At 42.1% G+C, this 18,959-nt stretch overlaps 1 protein-coding gene across 1 annotated transcript in view; it reads right to left on the reverse strand.

The window, feature by feature from the left end:
* The window catches only part of TESC (tescalcin), a 61,716-nt gene that overhangs the window by 7,269 nt on the left and 35,488 nt on the right, over positions 1 to 18,959 (reverse strand). The window contains exons 3-4 of the mRNA XM_051972871.1: positions 11,205 to 11,285; positions 1,796 to 1,935 (exon numbers count right to left, since the gene is read on the reverse strand). Coding sequence (XP_051828831.1) covers positions 1,796 to 1,935; positions 11,205 to 11,285 — 221 coding nt within the window. The remainder of the gene's footprint in view (positions 1 to 1,795; positions 1,936 to 11,204; positions 11,286 to 18,959) is intronic.

Consider the following 18,959-nt stretch of genomic DNA (forward strand, 5'->3'; position numbering starts at 1 on the left):
TCCTCCTGATTTCAGGGCTAGTATTCTATCCACTGTGCCATCTAGCTGCCCCTATAATATTGATTCTCTCTACAATGTTCTCCTTCCACAGCTTTAACTATCGACCCCTTTGGCTTCCCAGAAGTCCCAACTGAGATCTCAGCTTCTACCGGAAGACTTTCCCAGCCCCTCTTAATATCAGCGGCTTTTCTTTTTAAATTATTTCCTGTTTATCCTGTATATAAGTTGTTGTCGCACATATATTTGCTTGTTGTCTCTCCCCTTCTATGGCAAACTCCTTGAAGACGGGGCTTTCTTTTGTCTCTTTTGGTAATCCCAGAGCTTAGTACTGTGCCGATTTAATAAATGTTTATTGAGTGACTGAAGCAGTAACAGAATACATTTAATGGCTCTGGGGACTGGAAGTATACAGTTCAGAAAAAGGTAAATTGAAATAATGTAAATAAGAGGTTTATTATATATTTATAGAGAGAGACAGCATGGAGTAGTGGAAGTAGCACTGGTCTGGGGGATGAGATGGAGTCATGGGAGATGCTCAGGAATAAAATCTCTGATGAGCCATTATCAGTGAGACTTGAAAGCTCATGGAAGATAGGAAAGATAAGGTAGGATCGGAGAAGGGTAAATACCCTAATTTTTAGAAAATGAAAGCAATGGGGCAGCTGGAATGTGCAGTGGATAGAGCACCAGTCCTGAAGTCAGGAGGACCTGAGTTCAAATGTGGCCTGAGACACTTCACACTTCCTGGCTGTGTGACTCTGGGCAAGTCACTTAACCCCAATTGCCTCAGGGGGAAAAAAAAAAAAGAAAGAAAATGAAAGCGACCAGAGCCTGCCACACTATAAGCAGTTAACTTCTATTCCTGGGAAAATCTTAGAATATATTATGAAAAAGATGGTGGACAAACCTTTAGAAAAGAAAGCAGTGACCGCGATGAGCCAACCTGGTTTCATGAAACACAGGATCTACTTCTCACTAATGGCATTTTTTTTTTTTGGACAGGTTTATTAGTCTAGATAATGAGGAAACCTAGTTTTAACGAAACTTTGGATACAGTTTGTCATCCTCTTTCTATAGAGATGATACAGAGATACAGTAATGTAATCAGATGAAATTAGAACTAATTGGATGACTCAAAACAGTAGTTGTTAGTGGTTCAATGTCTATTGACCTGGAAGGCAAGATTTGAATTCAGGTCTTTTAAATTCTAATTCTGGCAGTCCATCCACTACACCATGGACATTTCTTTATTAATAACAATAATTCACTAGGGTTTATTTACCTCATGGGATCCATCTTGTCCTCATCACTGTAGGTAAACAAGAACTGGATCTTGTAAGTCTGTAAATGCTGCTGCTCCCTAAGGATTTCCCATCTGCCCCGCACCTGTTCCCTCCTCTAGGTAGTGTTTCCCCTCATTAGAAAAGAAAAGAAAGGACTATTTTGCTTTTCCATTCATAGTCCCAGAGCGTAGCGTAATCCCTTAATAATATCCCAGTGTCTCAAAAAAAAGCTTTTTGCTTCATACAGAAGTTGTTCCCCAAAGTCTTGGGGCCATTTTAAGTTTTAATAGTCTGGAACTGCCCTAAGATTTTTAGGACACCCTGCATAAGAACCCTTGATAAGACAGTATAGTAGGAACCCACTAGATCTGAGTTCAAATTCTGGCTTTGATTGGGTTGTAGAATGAAGTTTTGTGGAAGATCAAGGCCAAGTTGGAGGGGAGGGGGTGCCACTTCCTAATCTCCAGACACCTGGGGCCTCGGTGAACTTAACATCTTCTCATCAGACTTACATCTCAACTTCTCCTTTCTGCAGTGCTCCAGCTGTTCCTCATCCATGTTGGTCTCAATTGGTCTGAAGTAAGACATTATGGTCAAGAAATCCTCAAAGTTAATCTCATCAGCCAAGCCATTGGGTGCTTTTCGGAGGTTCCTCCAGAAGAAATTAAGGAGAGAGGGGGAAAAATTAGAACTTCCTCCACTTGGGGAAAAATATTTATAAGCTACCTTTTCTAGTAATTTTCTTCACAGAAAATGTTTTTCATTTGGTCTATTGATATTTGGATCTCACAGGCAGGGTAACTGTGATATCACTTACCCAGGGCCATACAGTTCTTTTGTGGTGATGGTGGGCCAAGGACTCAGATTTCTCCATTTTTTGCCTCTTTCTTTTTCCCTGAGATTATGATGTAGAGGTAAGGACTTAAAAAAAAAAAAAAAAAAACTTGTGGAATGGCATTTTCTAACCTCTAAATTGATTTTTGTTGGCATCTAATCATTTCGGGCACGTCCAGCTCTTCTTAGACCCCATTTGAGGTTTTCTTGACTGAGATACTAGACTGGTTTGCCATTTTCCTCTCTAACATGTCTGACAGATGAGGAAACTGAGGTAAACAGAGCAAAATGACTTGTCCGGGTTCATACAACTCCTAAGTATTTGAGGTTGAATTTGAACTTAGGGCTTGCTGACTCCAGGCCCAGTGCTCTACGTATTATGGTGCCTCCTTGTTGACTTTTGAAGTGGCTCAAATCACCCTTGAAAAAAGCTACTCAAGGGGCAGCTAGGTAGCACAGTGGATAGAGCACCAGCCCTGAAGTCAGGAAGATCTGAGTTCAAATCTGGTCTCAGACACTTAACACTTCCTAGCTGTGTGACCCTGGGCAAGTCACTGACCCCCAATTACCTCAGAAAAAAAAAAAAAAGCTACTTGCCTGGGACAAAAAGTAATCTGTGAGGGAAGCATCCAAACTCCCGGTTCTGTTTATTTCACTACCTTAGTGACATAGCCTCAACCCCAAATAGACTATTAATCCTGTGAAGCGAAGATAATTGCCTTTACTCTGGCAAGGGATAATCTTACGATATCACTTCTCGGTGGCCCACCATCTTTGTTCCTTGTGGGATTGGCCCATTCAGCTAACTCATAAAAAGAGATGACATTTATCTAGCACATCAAAGTTCACAAAGTACTCATTTGATGATCCCAACAGTCCTTTGAGGTACATATTAGACATATTATTATTTCCATTTTACAGATGAGCAAACTGAGTCCCAGAGAAATTTCTCAAGTTCTCACAGCTGGTAAGCCTCAAAAATGACACAATTCACTTGAATTGTTCTTGGGCAGGACACTTCATAGGACCTCGGTTTCCTTACGTGTTAAATAAGAGATTGTGTCCCAGCTATAAAGCCTCTCATCCCAAAGGGACATTCTCTAAGAAGCGCCAAGACCTAGAACTGGGAACGAAAAGGTGAATCCTGTGCAGGATAAACTCCAGAGAAGGAAAGGGAAAGAGACGTTTCCCCTGCAAATGGCAGGAAGCACCTTCCCTTTGGCACTTCTTCCAAAAGCGATCCCATGGTCTTAAATTATCAGCATTAGAGAGCTTCTCCCACTCCTGCCTTGTTATTTAAAATCATCTCACTGTTCTTACAACGAGATGCAGACTAAATATACACCGTTTAAAAATAGTCCCCTGTATTTACTTGATACAGGCATTAGCTCCCAGACAGAGGCTTAAGGTGCAACAGGAAGCCCAAGGTTGAACACAAGAAAGAACCAGAGGGTGGGGCTAAAGCTAGCCAAGACACTGAAGTCTCTTTCTTAAAGAGTCCCTCGAAAGTCACGGTAGGTAGTCCTCTCATCTGTGTTGTTCCTTTCTGAAGAAATGAGCTATTTAGGGAGAGGGAACACGGTGAATAGAGAACTGGCTCTGAAGTCTGGAAGACCACTTCAAATCTAGCCTCCGACCATTCCTGGCTGTATGATCCTGAGCAAGAACCTTAACCTTGTTTACCTCAGTTTCCTCATCTGTAAAATGAACTGGAGAAGGAAATGGCGAACTAATCCAGTGTCTTTGCTAAGGAAACCCCAAATAAGAGCACAGAGTGCTGAGGTAAGACTGAAATAATTTGTGACAGACTGCAACCTAATGATCGGATCTCAAGCCTGGTCCTCAACTGGGAATTCCGGTTACTTTTTCTTGTATTGTGCTGCCCTTCAAACATGTAATAGCTGTTCAGGACTCCCTTTTCCTCCCTTTCTTCTTCTTATGCAGAATGAGACTCAGGAGGGAGATTCACAGCAGAAAAAGAAGGCCTCCTCTCCATCTAAATATAACTGTGATTGGCAATCTGTCCCTAACCCCCACCTTCCTAGGAATCCTTGCCAACAGTTTAAAAAAAAAAGGCCTTCCAAGCTTTTGTCAGCACCTAGTAAAAGTTGTGTCGCTTGGCTAATGAGTGGCGCTCCCTGTGCAGATGTGCTGGCCAAAAATAAGAAATGCAACCCGAATTCTCCTGACAGGGACTCTCCTGGGCCAGGGGGCCAGAAGCTCCTTGGAATCCTACTTTAATAGTTTTCATACTCAGGGTTCTCTCTCATTTCCCCTACATGAGTCTTCTCTCCCTCTTTGGGTGCCACCATATTTCAAACATGGACATAATATTGTCTGAAAGCCACCAGGCTGGTTTTTGGTCAGACCCGGGATGTTGTCATCCCATAATCTTCCCCTGAGCAACCACCTGATCTACAGAAACAGAAGGAGGATGATCCGGTAGCTAAGGCCCCTTCCATCCTGTCAGTTTTCTCAATTATAGAATGGACATAATAATAGTACAGAGTATAATCTACTACAACTACTACCAATAGTACATAATATATATATATATATAAAACACATAATATAGTACACAGCATATGTAATAGTATATGGAGTCAATAGCCAATCACAACTTCATGAAACTTATGTGAAAAAACAGGATGAAGTGAGACATCTCTCTCTAAAAGCTCTAAGCATAGGACCTGGCACATAGTAGGTGCTTAATAGATATTTTTTCCCTCCTTTCCTAAATCCTAGGTAGTTGTCAGAGGCACATCAGGGTGAAGTCACTTGTTTAGTTTCTAAGGCTAGGAAGAGATTTGAACCCAGTCTTCTTGTTCAAAGCACACATACACAAACACACTCCCTCCCTTTTCCCCCTGTCTCTCTCTGTCTCTGTCTCTCTCAATCTCTCTCTTTCTCTCTCTCTGTCTCTCTCAATCTCTCTCTCTCTGTCTCTTTCTGTCTTCCTCAATCTGTCTCTATCTCTCTCTGTCTCTGTCTCTCTCTATGTCTTATTTCTCTACACACACACACACACACACACACACACACACACACACACACTTCCCCCTGGTATCACCAGGATAGCTTTTTTTCTTCCTGTCCCATGATTTTTTCTCCTAAAACTTGAATTGCTATGTAAATATCGATTATTATTATCACTGGTTAAGTCATTTTAATCATAGGTATGACTCTTGGTGACCTCATTTGAGGTTGTCTTGACAAAGACACTAGAGTGGTTCACTATTTCCTTCTTCAGCTCATTTTACAGATGAGGAAATTGAGGCAAACAGGATGAAGTGACACGTTCGGGGTTACCCAGGAAGAAAGTATCTGAGTTGAGATTTGAACTCATGAAGTCAGGCCCAGTGCTCTCTGCACTATGGCTGCATAGTATCAGTATTGTTCCAAGGAATTAATCTAATGATGACTCACAAGAGAGATTCCCATCAAAGTTTGAAAAAGAAATGATCAGAAGTAATTACCAATGGAACACCCGAGGACCACCAGGCAAAAACTCCAAGGACATTCTCTCCTTCCTTGGATTGGATGACCCATAAGTCCTTAATATTTAAATGCTTTCTAATATCTTGGTTGTTCTACCTGTGTGACCTCTTCCTCAAACTCTATAATAACTGGATTTCAACACTAAAGTTTATAAAATGCCAACTCAACTTAATAAATATTTATTAAGCACTAGATGGCACATTGAGAAAGGTGCCAAGAAAACTCATCTCCCTGAGTTCAATCCATACTCAAATCCTTTTTTTTTGTTTTTGTTTTTTTGTTTTTTGCTGAGGCAATTGGGGTTAAGTGACTTGCCCAGGGTCACACAGCTAGGAAGTGTTAAGTGTCTAAGGTCACATTTGAACTCGGGTCCTCCTGACTTCAGGGCTGGTGCACTGCACTATCTAACTCCCTCCTCAAATCCTTTATAAGTCAGTCACGACTAGAATAGAACTAAATTAAGTGCTTTTGGGTATACAAGCTGCTGAGTACAGACACATGTGCCAAGGCAGACGAACAAAGGGTCCTGTTTATAAGGGGCTGGCATTTTATTAGGCGGCACAAGAGGGTGCCCAGACAAGAATGTTCAAGGTAATCGGAGGAAAGAGGCGGCGTGACTGACCTGATGCTCACAATAACCCTCTGAGGCAGGATGCAAAAGTGGCATATTAGCCAAGCAGCCCCAGCTGGTCTCCCTGTCTCTGGCCCTAATTAAGCAGTTGGGTCTCTTGCTCTCCCATTCCCGCTAATCTCTTGATTTGTCATTTTCCATTTATTCCTGTCCCCTCATGCAATCACCTCCAGCTCTCATTTCTGTCATCAGACCTTGATTACACACCTCCTGGGGAAAGGTAGGTGGCAGTCACATTATGAGGGGCTTTCAAGATGGAGGTTAAGTGTTTGTGATGTGGGAGTAAACAAACTGAGCCAGGAAGCAGCGCGGAGGCTGAATGTGTTTCATCCTGGAAGTGATAGCTGCCCGTCGAAAAGTTCCGCTCTCCCCCACTGTCACCTTCCAAATCCGGGCATGGAGTCAATCTCCAGCCTTTACAGTGCCTCCTTATTGTTCTCCAGGTCTCCCCTCCACCAGACTCTCCAACACTGAATGCTACAGACTCCACACTTCTCCCAAATAGTCATTTAAGCTTGGGAAAAAGATCTAGAACTGGATGGGACCTTCAAGGTCATCTAGTCCACTTTTACAGAGGAGGAAACTGAGGTTCAATGAGATGAGGGTATCGGCCCACGTCACTCATTTCTTAAATATAGCAGGAACCCAATAGTTAGACTTCTAAAATTTAACCTCTCTCAGCCTCAACCTTCTTATCTCTAAAACAGGGATAATAACAGCCACTTCATAAGGGAGAATCATACTGGAAGGGACCACAGAGTCCATCTAATCTAACTCATTTTGTGAGATACAAATGAGAAAACAGATAAAGTGATAATGATGATGATGATGATGGAAATGACGGTGATGATGATGATGTCCAACCTTATTTTACAGAAGAAGGAATTGAGGTCCCGAGAAGTGGCTTGCCCATGTTTATGAAGCTAATCAGCATTGGATCCAGATCTCCTGATTTCTAGAATGGGGCTCTTTAAATACCTAAAATCAGCTACCATTTTCTCATGTAAACAAGAGACTGAGAGGGGAGCCTGAAAAAATTCAATAGTCAATGTTTCCCTCTAGACTTTTGAATTAAACTAGAGCAATTAACAAGGCCCTGACTGGGCCATTTATCAGCCTTGTGCTTTCCTAATAAAGTACGAAGTGTCAAAAGGGGCAGGAGTGAATGAGGGAGGGGAAAGGCAGAGCTCAGAATGAGCCCCAGTCAGAGCCCGGGACATCAGGGGTGATGAGGTATAGTCATGGAAAGCGCCAGGCAAGCTCCAGGTCAGGTGGAGAACATGACTCACATGAGGACCCTTTGGTCTTCTGATTGACCCCCAATCAGAAATAGGAGTGAGAGCTGAAAACCACATCTTTGTAATTGAGGCAGAAAAATTTTCCTAACCATGAAAGGTGTCCCATAGTGGGGTGGGCAGCGCCAGAAAGTAGTTCTGTTCTCCCTGGAGGTCTTCAAGCAAACACTGGATGTCTGCTGTGGGGTAGATTATGATGGGAATTTTTTTTTTCAGGTATCAGGTGGACATCTCTGTCCATCTGTTTCTTTCCCTCTCTCTGCCTTTCCCATTTCTCTCTTTCTCTCTCTTCCTCTCTCCTTCTCCTTCTCTCTCTGCTTATCTTTCTCTTTCTGCTTATCTGTCTCCATCTTTATCCGTCTGTCTCTTCTCCCCTCTCTCTTTCTTCCCCAACTCTCTCTTTCTCTTTCTGCCTATCTCTGTCTCCATCTTTATCAGTCTCTCCCCCTTCTCCTTGTCTGTCTCTTTCTCTTTCTGTCTCTCTCTCCATCTCCATCTTTATCAGTCTATCTCTCCCTTCTCCTCTCTGTCTCTGTCTCTCCTCCTCTCTCTCTGTCTCTGTCTCTCCTTCTCTCCTCTTTGTCTGTCTCTGCCTCAGTGTCTCTATCTTCCTAGGCTCCTCTTCTCTCCCTTTTCCCTTTTTCTCTGTTTTTCCCCCTCTCCTCCTCATCTCTGCCTTTCTCTCTCTGCCTCAGTGTCTCTCTCTGTATCTGTCTCTCCCTCTCGTCCTTACCTTCTCCCCTTTCTCTCACTCTTTTGTTTCTCCCTCCTCACCCCCGCTGGGGTTCTTTGGCTGGAGTCTGTAAACTTTGGCTAACTGTATTTCCCAGTAATTGGTTTTCTTTGTAACCCTGCAATAATAAGTATTTTCTTTTATTTTCCTGAGAAGAGGTCCCTTCCTGCCAGAGGGGCGAGTGACCCATTTAAAAGTGAAAACCCCCCTGGGCTAAGGTGTGACCTAAAAGTGGTTATCTCTGCCTGCACCTCCTAGCACCGCCTTCCCCACCCACTGGGCTATTCACTCCTACTCTTATCACTGTTAAACAAGCTTCTCCTAGGTCTCTGGGGTTTGGGAAACACAGTCCTTCTTTTTCCCTTCTAATTTTCCTCCATTTTGAAGAAATCTCCCTAGGCAGGGCTTCCATTGTCTCAAGGTACAGTTAGGAACTTAATGGATCACAAATCAACCAACAAGCAAGTGCCTACTATGTGTCAGGCACTGGACTAAATGCTAGGGATATAAAGGCAGAATGGAACAGCCTCTATCCTCAAGGAGCTTACTTTCTAGTGGGGGGAAACATGAACATAGTTAAGCAAATGCAGGATAAATATAGTAGATGTTTTTTGTCCCCAGAATAAGCTGATTCTTTCTTCTTTTTTCCTTATGTTTTCCTCCTGTTTCCTTAGAGAAGAAATTATTAAATCTTCTGTGCTCTTTTTCCAGAAGGGTCTAACTGACCAGGTCTAGTATTCCTAGACCTGGCTCCATCAGAACAGCTGCTACTGGAGAAAACTAGGCAGCAAAGCAGAATTGGGAAAAGCTGAATTAGAATTCTGCCTCTGGTACTAGTTGTGTCACCCTACCTCACTTAACCACTGTCTGCCTCAGTTTCCCCATTATGAAATGGGTGAAATTTTATCTCATTTGAACCCCATAAAAACTTTGTGAAATGAGTACTGTTAAGTACCAATATCACTTTACAGATGAGGAAGCCGGGGCTGTGTCAGGTAAATAGTAAGTTGTATCACCCTCCCAATAATATAATATTTGTAAATCACTTTGTAAACCTTAAAATGCTATTTAAATAGGGCAAGTAAATGGCAGGTGGATCGAGCACCAGCCCCGGGGTGAGGAGGACCTGAATTCAAATCTGATCTTAGACACTTATTAACAAAACAATGTGACCTCTGATGAGTTGTTTAACCCTGACTGCCTTCCCCACAATGCTTTGTGAATGCTAGCTATTATTACTGCTAATAATAATAATTGACATTTGCATGGTGCTTTAAAGTTTGCAAAGCACTTTATGTATGTGATCTCACTTGAGTCCCATATACTTTAACCTGTTTAACATGTATGGGACTGCCTGCCATCTAGGGGAGGAGGTGGGGGAAAGGAGGGGAAAAGTTGGAACAGAAGTGTTTGCAAGGGTCAATATTGAAAAATTACCCATCCATATGTTTTGTCAATAAAAAGCTATAATAATAATTTTTTAAAATTGCCTTTACATGTAATTGGGAAAAAATATTTTTTAAATTATAGCTTTTTATTTTCAAAACATATGCATAGATGATGAGTTAACTATATAATCCTGGAGGAGGCAGCATGGTGCAGAGGGTAAAATCTGGCTTTGGAGTCAGGGAAAGGTTCAAATCCTCTACCCCTGATCTTGGGTACCATGGACAGCTACACACATTGACTCAGTTGAAAAGGATCTCGGCAATGAATCTAGTCTGGACTTCTCCAACTTTCTGATGAAGCCCAAGGTCCCTTCTCACAATCGTGTTTTTAAATAATTGAGGAAAATGATGAATTTTAATTAGGGATTATGAAAAGGAAGATGGATTTTTTTCCCATCCAGGTTCATAGAGATCCTGAAATTTATTCATAGGATTTGGGGGATCCCAAGTCCCTTCAGCCTAGTCCATCCACACCTAAAAAAGAACCTCTCTTACAACTTACCTGACACAACTTTCCTGAGGTTTTCTTATCTATAAAATGAGCTTAATCCTTGTGGTACCTCATTCCTAGGGCTCAAATGAGATTGTTGTTGTGATTCAATCATGTCTGACTCTTTTGTGATCTCACTTTTGATTTTCTTGGCAGAAATACTGAAATGGCTTGCTGTTTCCTTTTCTATCTCATTTTACAGATAAGTAAACTGAGGCAAACAGGGGTAAGTGACTCAGACAAGGTCATATAGCTACTAAGTGTCTGAGACTGGATTTGAATTCAGGTCTTTCGGACTCCCGGCTGAGTGTTCTATCTACTATAGCACCACTTAGATGCCCAAACAAGAAAATAGTATTGACACAGTGTCCCAAAAGTCTCAGGTTAGCTTAAAAGCTATCCAGGCTAAAACTTTACTGAGAGCTTTGGGACAACATGCATAAAGCATAAGGTAGAACTTTGACATTCATTGTTCTTTTTATTCTCATAATAACCCAATATATTATTTGAGATAGATGCTATTATTATCCTAATTTTACAGATGAAGAAACTGAGGCTGAGAAAAATCAACACAACCAGTTGGTTGCCAGTTAATCCCAATGAGGGATTCCGATTCATCACTTCCTGACTCCTGACTTTTTATCTTATCTACTGTGTTATCTTAGTGCCCCAGAAGAGACAGGTTAAAAAAATTGCATTTGACAGTGCTATGTAGTCATCAGTTATTGGCATAACATTGGGCAAATCCCAATATAATAACACTGGACCTCCAAGGCACCTACTGAGATAACTTCACAAATAAAATGGAAATAATAATACCCCTTATAATGATCCCTTGTTGACTTGGGGGAGATGGATCTATCAGGGATGGAAAATGCTTTGAAAAAAAATTTACAGGTCATATAATTGCTGTGGATGATATTAGTTGATTGGTGATTGATGATAATAAGAATTCAAATTCATTACCTGAGAAACCAGCCAAGAGCTCTTACCTGTTGTCAAAGAAGGCACGGATGATTTTGGATCTGATTGGGTTGAGCTCCAGGTCAGGGATGTTGTTAAAGTTTTCTTTGCTGGTTTCAAAAGAAAAGATCAAGAAGAGAAACATCAGATCATGTCTTCTGCCATTTGTTCTAGTTAGTTGTTGTTGTCTTGAGGCAATTGGAGTTACATGACTTATGCAAGGTCACACAGCTAGTAAGTATTAAGAGTCTGAGAGTATCTTTGAATTCAGATTCTTCTGACTCCAAGGCCAGGGTTCTATCCGATGCACCAGCTAGCTGCCCTTTTGTGTTTCTGTTTTTAACCATTATGGTGGGTCCCAGGACAGCAATTTAAAGTCAAATGGAAACACTCAGTCAACTGGAATTTATGCAGTGCCTATTGTATACCAAACAGAATCACAGAATCTGAGAACTGAAAAGAACCTCAGAGACCAAACAATCTAATTTGTCCTTGAACTGGAATCTCCTCTAGAGTCTGAATAAATGAATGGATAAGTGAATGAATAAATGAATAAATAAGCATTTATTGTTCATGTGATGTTCAGTCATTTTTTAGTTATATCTGACTTTTGTGTGACCCCATTTGGGTCTTCTCAGCAAAGATACTAAAATAGCTTGCCATTTTCTTCTCTGGCTCATTTTACAAATGAGGAAATGGAGGCAGAGTTAAATGATTTGCTTAGGGTTACACAGTTAGGAAATGTCTGAGGCTGGATCCTTCCTGGCTCCAGATCTGGCTCTTTATCTACTTCACCATTTTGCTCAACAAGAAGACACAAATACAAAATCAGACAGTCCTTCCTCCTCCCCTTAAAGAGCTTTCGTTCTAAAGGAGAAGACAGGTGGCCAGGAAGGGGCACTTTGGTCCACAGTGTTACAGGAATAGTGAATGGAGCCAAAAGGTGAACTGACCCCAGAATGTCTGAGTTGAGTTGGTCATAGTTCATGGTTTTAAAACTGGAGGAAGCTTTTTGTTGAAGAGCTCTGGAGAGGAGTCAAATCATGGCATTTAAATGCCCACTGTGGGTCCGATACCGTGTTAAACACTGAAGAAGCAAAGAAAAGCAAAAAATGGTCCTTTTCCTCAGCTTGCGTATGGTCTAATGGATTAGTCCACCATTGACTTTTGGATACTGTTGACAGTTGGTATAATTTCCTTCCACACAGCCAGATCTTTGTCTCTGCCTGTTTCTCTCCTCCCAGCTTTCCACTTAGAAAACCATAAATTAATATTATCGGCATTTAATTATAGAGGCAGCTAGATGTTGAAGTAGATAAAAGTGCTGACTCTGGAGTCCAGGAAGGTTCATCTTCCTGAGCTCAAATCTGCTTCAGATTCATCTAGCTGTGTGACCCTGGGCAAGTCACTTAACCCTGTTTGCCTCTGTTTCCTTATGTGTAAAATGAGCTAGAAAAGGAAATAGTAAACCATTCCAGTATCTTTTTCAAGTAAACCCCAAATGGGATCATAAAGCATCAGAGATGACTGAATAAATCCTTTGTGGGACTGGCCATGACCATAAATTAATTTCATGTGGTGGGTAGGTAACTTTTTTCCTGCAGAGGTACTTGAAGGAGCGGGGTAGGAAGGTATAAACCTGTGTAGAAAACTCCAGGTCGGGAGATTCTCTCTACCAATGCAGAGCAGCATCTACTTTGTATCTTAAAATCATTTTTTTTTTTTTTTTGTTGAGGTGAGGCAATTGAAGTTAAGTGACCTGCCCAGGATCATATAACTAGTATGAGTCAGAAGTAAATTTGAATGTGGGTCTTTTAAACTCAGAGGCCAAGTTTCTACGCATTATTCATTGTTTGTCACAGGAAAGGTGACATATATAGATTTCAAAGGAGAAATTTTGTGATTTAGATAAATTCATGAGTGAATGACCTGTGATAAATGATTAGGGAAAACAGGGAATTGGAACCCTGAAATACTGTAAAGTTTGAAGCCAGCCATGTGTCATTGGTTCAAATTCTGGTTCTGATATTTACTTCCTGTGTGATCTTGGACAAATTACAACCCCCTGTGAGCCTCATGAGTTTCATCATCTGGAAGATGGGGGGACTAGATGACTTCCATGGGCTTTTTCAGCTCTGAATCGGTGATGGATTCCTAACCTTGGGAAGTACACATTGGCCGCTTGCCAGAACTGAATTGAAGCCTCCTCATATAAGGAGAGGGTACTGGACTAACAGTCAGGAAGGGTTCAAATACTGCCTTCTGCACTTGCTAGTTCACTTCCCTGGTTTGTTTTCTTCGTAAAACAAGGGGCCTTTTAGGTCCTCCTTCTAATTATAAATCTATGGTCCTCTGCCTTCAGCGTTAGATGGAGCACAGACCACAGGGCTGATCTAGAGACTCTGTAGCATGTTCCTAGATTGAGGGAAACAATCAGAACAAAGCTAAATCTTAGCTCTGTAAGTTTTGGGGGAAAATGAACCTTGCGAACATATCTGTCTGTAGGGAGCTGTGATTGAAAGCCCAGCTGCTTTGTCTGGTGGCCATCCACGTGAGCTGGGTTCTTCTTGTTCTGTGACAAAAAAATATGTCTAGTTATTGACTTTCAAAGCCGCCCCCGCCATCTCTAGCAGATGCTATTTTGCATACACTTGGCACATATTTCTTAGAATGCCAAATTTTACTGAGCTTCCCAGCCCCTGCTTCCTTTCTTCCAAGTCTCTTTTCCCTCTATCTCAGCTGCCACTTCCTTCTATCCAGTGCTTGCCTATACCAAGGTAGGATAATCAGGTAGGACAGCTCAGCAGGTCTAGGTTCTTCTGGATTCCAATGCTGCAGTGATACAGGTGACAGCCCCATCCCTTCTGTGTGCCTCAAACTCATGTCTTTCTATCAATTCATCCCTGGAGGGGACCATGCTGGGAGACTTCTTTGTTTTTTCTTGTGTAGTATATATGATATTTATCAGTTTCATCATATATTGCCTTTCAAAACCCAGGTAGTTAGCATTAGAGAGGGGGATTTGACCCTAGTTGTCTAGATTTAGTGCTAGTCCACTTGTCCAATCAATAAGTGAAAAGAAATTAGCCAATAGTGTCCCTGCAAAAGCAGTCCATCCCATATTTGCTTGAAGACTTCCAATAAGAGGGAACCACTACTTTCCTAGTCTGTCCACTTCACTTTAGAACAGTTCTTGTTATTTTATTCATTTGTTTGTTTTGTTTTAACAGCTCTTATTGTTAGGAAACTTTTTCTGACATCAAGTCCAAAGTCTTCTTTGCACCTTTTACCCACTGTTCCCAGTTCTTGGTTCCAGGGCCAATTATTTTCATCACATGACTAGGTTCTAGAGGAACACAGATTGAATGGTTTTCAAAGATCATCTAATCTAACTCAGGAAACCGAAGTCCAGAGAGATTAAGCATTTTACCCAAGCTTTCACAAATAAGAGGAAGAGGTAGATTTTGAACTCAGGTCCTTTGACTACAAATCAGCACTCCTTCCACTTTTCCATTTCTTTGAGGTGAAGTTGGGACATCATTGGCCTGGGTCTAGGCACCCCTACAGATCTGTAATCTTCTAGGGGTTGGGGTAGTGGTGGTGGAAGAGTTGCTGAAGAGAGAGGAAGAGGCAGATACCAGAACTATTTGTCAGTTCTTACCAGTCTGGGCTTTACCATGACTTCAGGGTAAATGGTATTTACCACATGGTGGTCAGATCAACAAGGAAGCCTATTCTTTCTCCTTATTTCTGAACTTAAGTGGCTTCCCACTGATCCTGCAACCACAGGGAACCAAAGTGTGGAATTTGAGGTGCAGGAAGGGATTGTTTTAAATGCTCAACTTGATGCTCAGTCTCGTTATGGAGAAAGAAGAGAGGTGGAGAAAGACACAAACCCCAAAGCCCCTGGAAGGATGATCAGAGAACCAAGAGCACACAATTCCTTCCTTCATCTTTAGGTTCTGAGATGTTTCTCCTTCCCACCATTTCCCAGCACCCCGAAATAAGAGAAGAGCACCAGAGAGAAGTCACTTTCTTATTGGTCAGATTAGATCCCTGGGCCTGATCTTTGAGTGGTGCTGCCAATTATTTGTCTCCCAGTACTAATCTTGCCTTCTCCAGGAAGATTTTCTGGGCTGCTTACTCCAGCCAGTGAGGATCTTTCCCTTTCTGGAATCTCTGTAGGATTTTCCAGCCTTAGGCTAGGAGAGACCTGGCTTAGAAATCCATCTCTAATATATCTGCAGGAGCACCAGGAAGATTTTCTGGGAAATGTATCTATCTCTATCTAATATCTAATGAATCTATGGCAGCAGAAACTTGTTTCTTAGCCTCTCTGTGTCTCAGTTTCCTCACCTGTAAAATGAGTATAAGAATGCTTTTAGTGCCTGTTTGATATGAATGTTGTGAAGAAAGTTCTTCATGAGCTTAATAATAACTGGGAGTTAGTATTATTACACAACATTAAAGGTGAGAGGAGCCTTAGGACTGGGAATATCAGCACGGGGAGGGCCTTAGAACAGGGGATGTTAGAGCTAGGAGGAGCCTTGAAGGTTAGCCAATCCCATTCCCTCTTTTTCTAGAGGAAGGTAAAGAACTTGAGCTTCTTGACATCAGAACTTGGATACCACTGAGATCCCAGGCCTCCTGACCCAGAGCTCCCCACTGGCCCAGGATGTCCATTTGCACAATCTGCTCCTCAACTTCTCACTCTGGTCTGGTCATTTACTGGGCAGAGGAAACAGACTGGGTAGGCATTAAGAAGGAAGGCAATTAGCCCAGGGACCAGCTGTGAGATCGTGAGGACCAGAGGCTGGAAGGCATCCAGCCTGTGGTTGGATGGACAGAGTTGTTGGCCTGTTATCAGGCCGAGAGTGCTGTGAGGGCAGGAATTGTCTCTTGCCTTTCTATATACAGTGCTTGGCACATAGTAGACATTTGATAAATGCTTATTGACGTTGGCTATCTGTGGAAGAGCCCCGGAGAAATGAACAAGAATTACACTGGACATCCATGTTCCTCACCCAGGAACACATTTCGCAATAACTTGTATACAGCAAAAATTCTTTAATGTTTAAAAACCTTTTGGTAAAAGTTCCAATACTCTTCCAAATTAGATTGTGAGATCCTTGAGGGCAGTTGCCATGTAATTTACTTACTCTATACCCTCTTCTGTCCTTCTCCTTCCTTCTACCCTTCTCCTCATCCAAAATACTTCTGTTCCTGAGCTTTCTTCCCATCATCTACTATTATTAGAAGGTTGAACTTGTTTTCATTGGGAAGAAGAGCCTGATTACTGGAAGATACTTGGTTTAATTCAATTCAACAGGCATTTATTAAGCACCTACTATATGCCAGGCTCAGTACATGTACAATTGAAATGTCCCCGTAATGAAGGAACTTTCCTTAATTCATTCTCCTGGTATCAAGGTGATAGAATGCTGGACCTGGCATCAGTAAAACCCGAGTTCAAATTAGGACTTGTTCACTTAATAGCTGAGTGATTCCAAGTAAGTTACTTTATCTGTATGTCTCTGTTTTCTCATCTGTAAAATGGGGATAGCAACAATCCCTCACTCCTAGGGTTGCTGGAGTATCAAATGAGAAAATATGTGTAAAAGTGCTTAGAAAACCTTATCATATTATAGCATTGCCCATTCGGATTATCATTCTGGGAATCTATTTTGTAAATATTCTGTAAATTTAAGTACTGGTCCTTTCCCTGAGCAAGACAACAACTTGAGAGTAGACTCACGTTGGTCTCTATATCCTCACGACCCATGACAGTGCATCCAAGGTCAATGAACATGGATTTATTAAGTATTTACTTTGTACAGGAACTGTGCGAGGCACTAAAGATAGAAAGGCTCCCTCCCTCTCCACAGGTGCTTAATAAAGGTTTCCTGATGAGGGTATAAAATAAAACACATGCTTTCTGCTCTGGAGGCATCCTAAGAAAGGAAAGAAGGGAGGGAGGGGGTTAAGTCCCTGAAGGATTCCACCTCCTCCTCCTCCTCCTCCTTCTGTTGCCTGTAGCTCTGTCCTGTCATCCCTGGGGTGACAGCTCTGGGGATAATTGTTCTCTAAGGCCTTGAGGAACACGGAGAGTGACAGATTATGCAAAGCAGGGTGTTATGAGCTTCCCAACTAGCCACCAGACGCTCTTCCTGCTGGGGTGTTTATAAAATGAGCCAGGCACCCAGGTCCCGGGGCTGGGCCTCTGGGGGAGATCAGACAGCAGAAGGAAGGTCAAATTATGGGTGCCAGGGCTGGCTGGTGGGGAGAAGAAAGGAGCAACGACGGGAGCCATCAGCTTCCTTTCCTTTGTCTTTGGGTAAGTGAGGAGGCTCAAGAGCTAGGATACCCTGAAGTTGGACGGAGCCATTGAAGCTGGGGATGGGGAGGGGATATATTAGGGCATCAATAGAACTCTGTCATTCTGGGGTTAGATAAGAGGTTCAAGTCTTTCTTGGAATCCTGTCATCTCAGAGGGAGAAGAGATCTGAAGGCATCGGGTACCCATGGGGTAACTGAATCAGAACACTCTTGATGGCAACCCCCCCCCAAAGTGATCAGCCCTCAGATCATCAGAGAGAGCCTCCCTTGCCTTCCAAAGTGGCCCATTCCATTTATTATTGTCAGGAAGTTTTCCCTGATATCACTCCAAAATTATCTTCTAATTTTTTTTTCTTTTTCATCAAGGCAATTGGGGTTAAGTGATTTGCCTAGAGTCATAAGCTAGGAAATCTTAAGTGTCTGAGACAGAATTTAAACTCAGATCCTCCTGATGCCAGGGCTGGTGCCCTATCCATTTTGCCATCTAGTTGCCCCCCAAATTATCCTCACTGATATCTCTTTTTTTTTTGCTTCTGGGCAAATGCCGCCTCATTTCACACTTTTTGGTATGTTGTTTTCTCCCTCCCTCATTAGATTGTAAGTTTTTCTTTTTTATCTTTATTTTTATCAAAACCTGTCCCTTGAAGGGACAGGTGCACTGCCTACATCAAAAATTGGTCCATCCGATGAACTCATCCCTTTATCTCCTGATGCATCACTCCCCCTCCCTTCCATCTCTTTCAAATCCTGGCTTCCTTTAAGGCTCCCTTCATAGACCACTTCCTACATGAAGCCTTCTCTGAATCAACACTCCCTCATTTGTTTTTGACTGAGGTTGTAGTCCTATCAGTATCAGTCAGTCAACTAGCATTTATTAAGTGCCTACTATATAACAGGCACTGGGGTATGAAGAAAGGTAAAATACAGTCCCTGCTTTCAAGGAGCTCACAGTCTAATATGTGAGACCACATGCAAACTACTATGTACAAACAAGATACAGACAGGAAAAATTTGGGGTAGAGAAAGAATTGTTTTCTCAGAGGGAACTCATTAAGATTAAGGAGAAGTAGGAAAGATTTCTTGATCACAGGGAGTCAGGAAGGAGAGATGAAAAGGGGAGAGAATTTCATAAACCTAGGGGCAACCAAGAGGCCTGGGTCACTGGATCTCAGAGCACACAGAAGGGAGGAAATGATGATAAAACTGAAAGTTGGGGAGGTACCACTGCTGTTGTTATTTAGTCATTTTTTTCAGTCATATCCAACTCTTCATGTGTGGTTTGCCATTTTCATCTCCAGATCATTTTACAGATGAGTAAACCGAGGCAAACACAATGAAGTGACTTGCCCAGGATCACACAACTAGTAAGTATCGGAGGCCACATCTGAAGATGAATCTTCCTGGTTCCAAGTCCAGTGGCTTTAAAAATTAGGATTTTCTATTTGATA

Source organism: Antechinus flavipes, chromosome 1, assembly GCF_016432865.1.
Source record: "Antechinus flavipes isolate AdamAnt ecotype Samford, QLD, Australia chromosome 1, AdamAnt_v2, whole genome shotgun sequence".
NCBI lineage: Eukaryota > Metazoa > Chordata > Mammalia > Dasyuromorphia > Dasyuridae > Antechinus > Antechinus flavipes.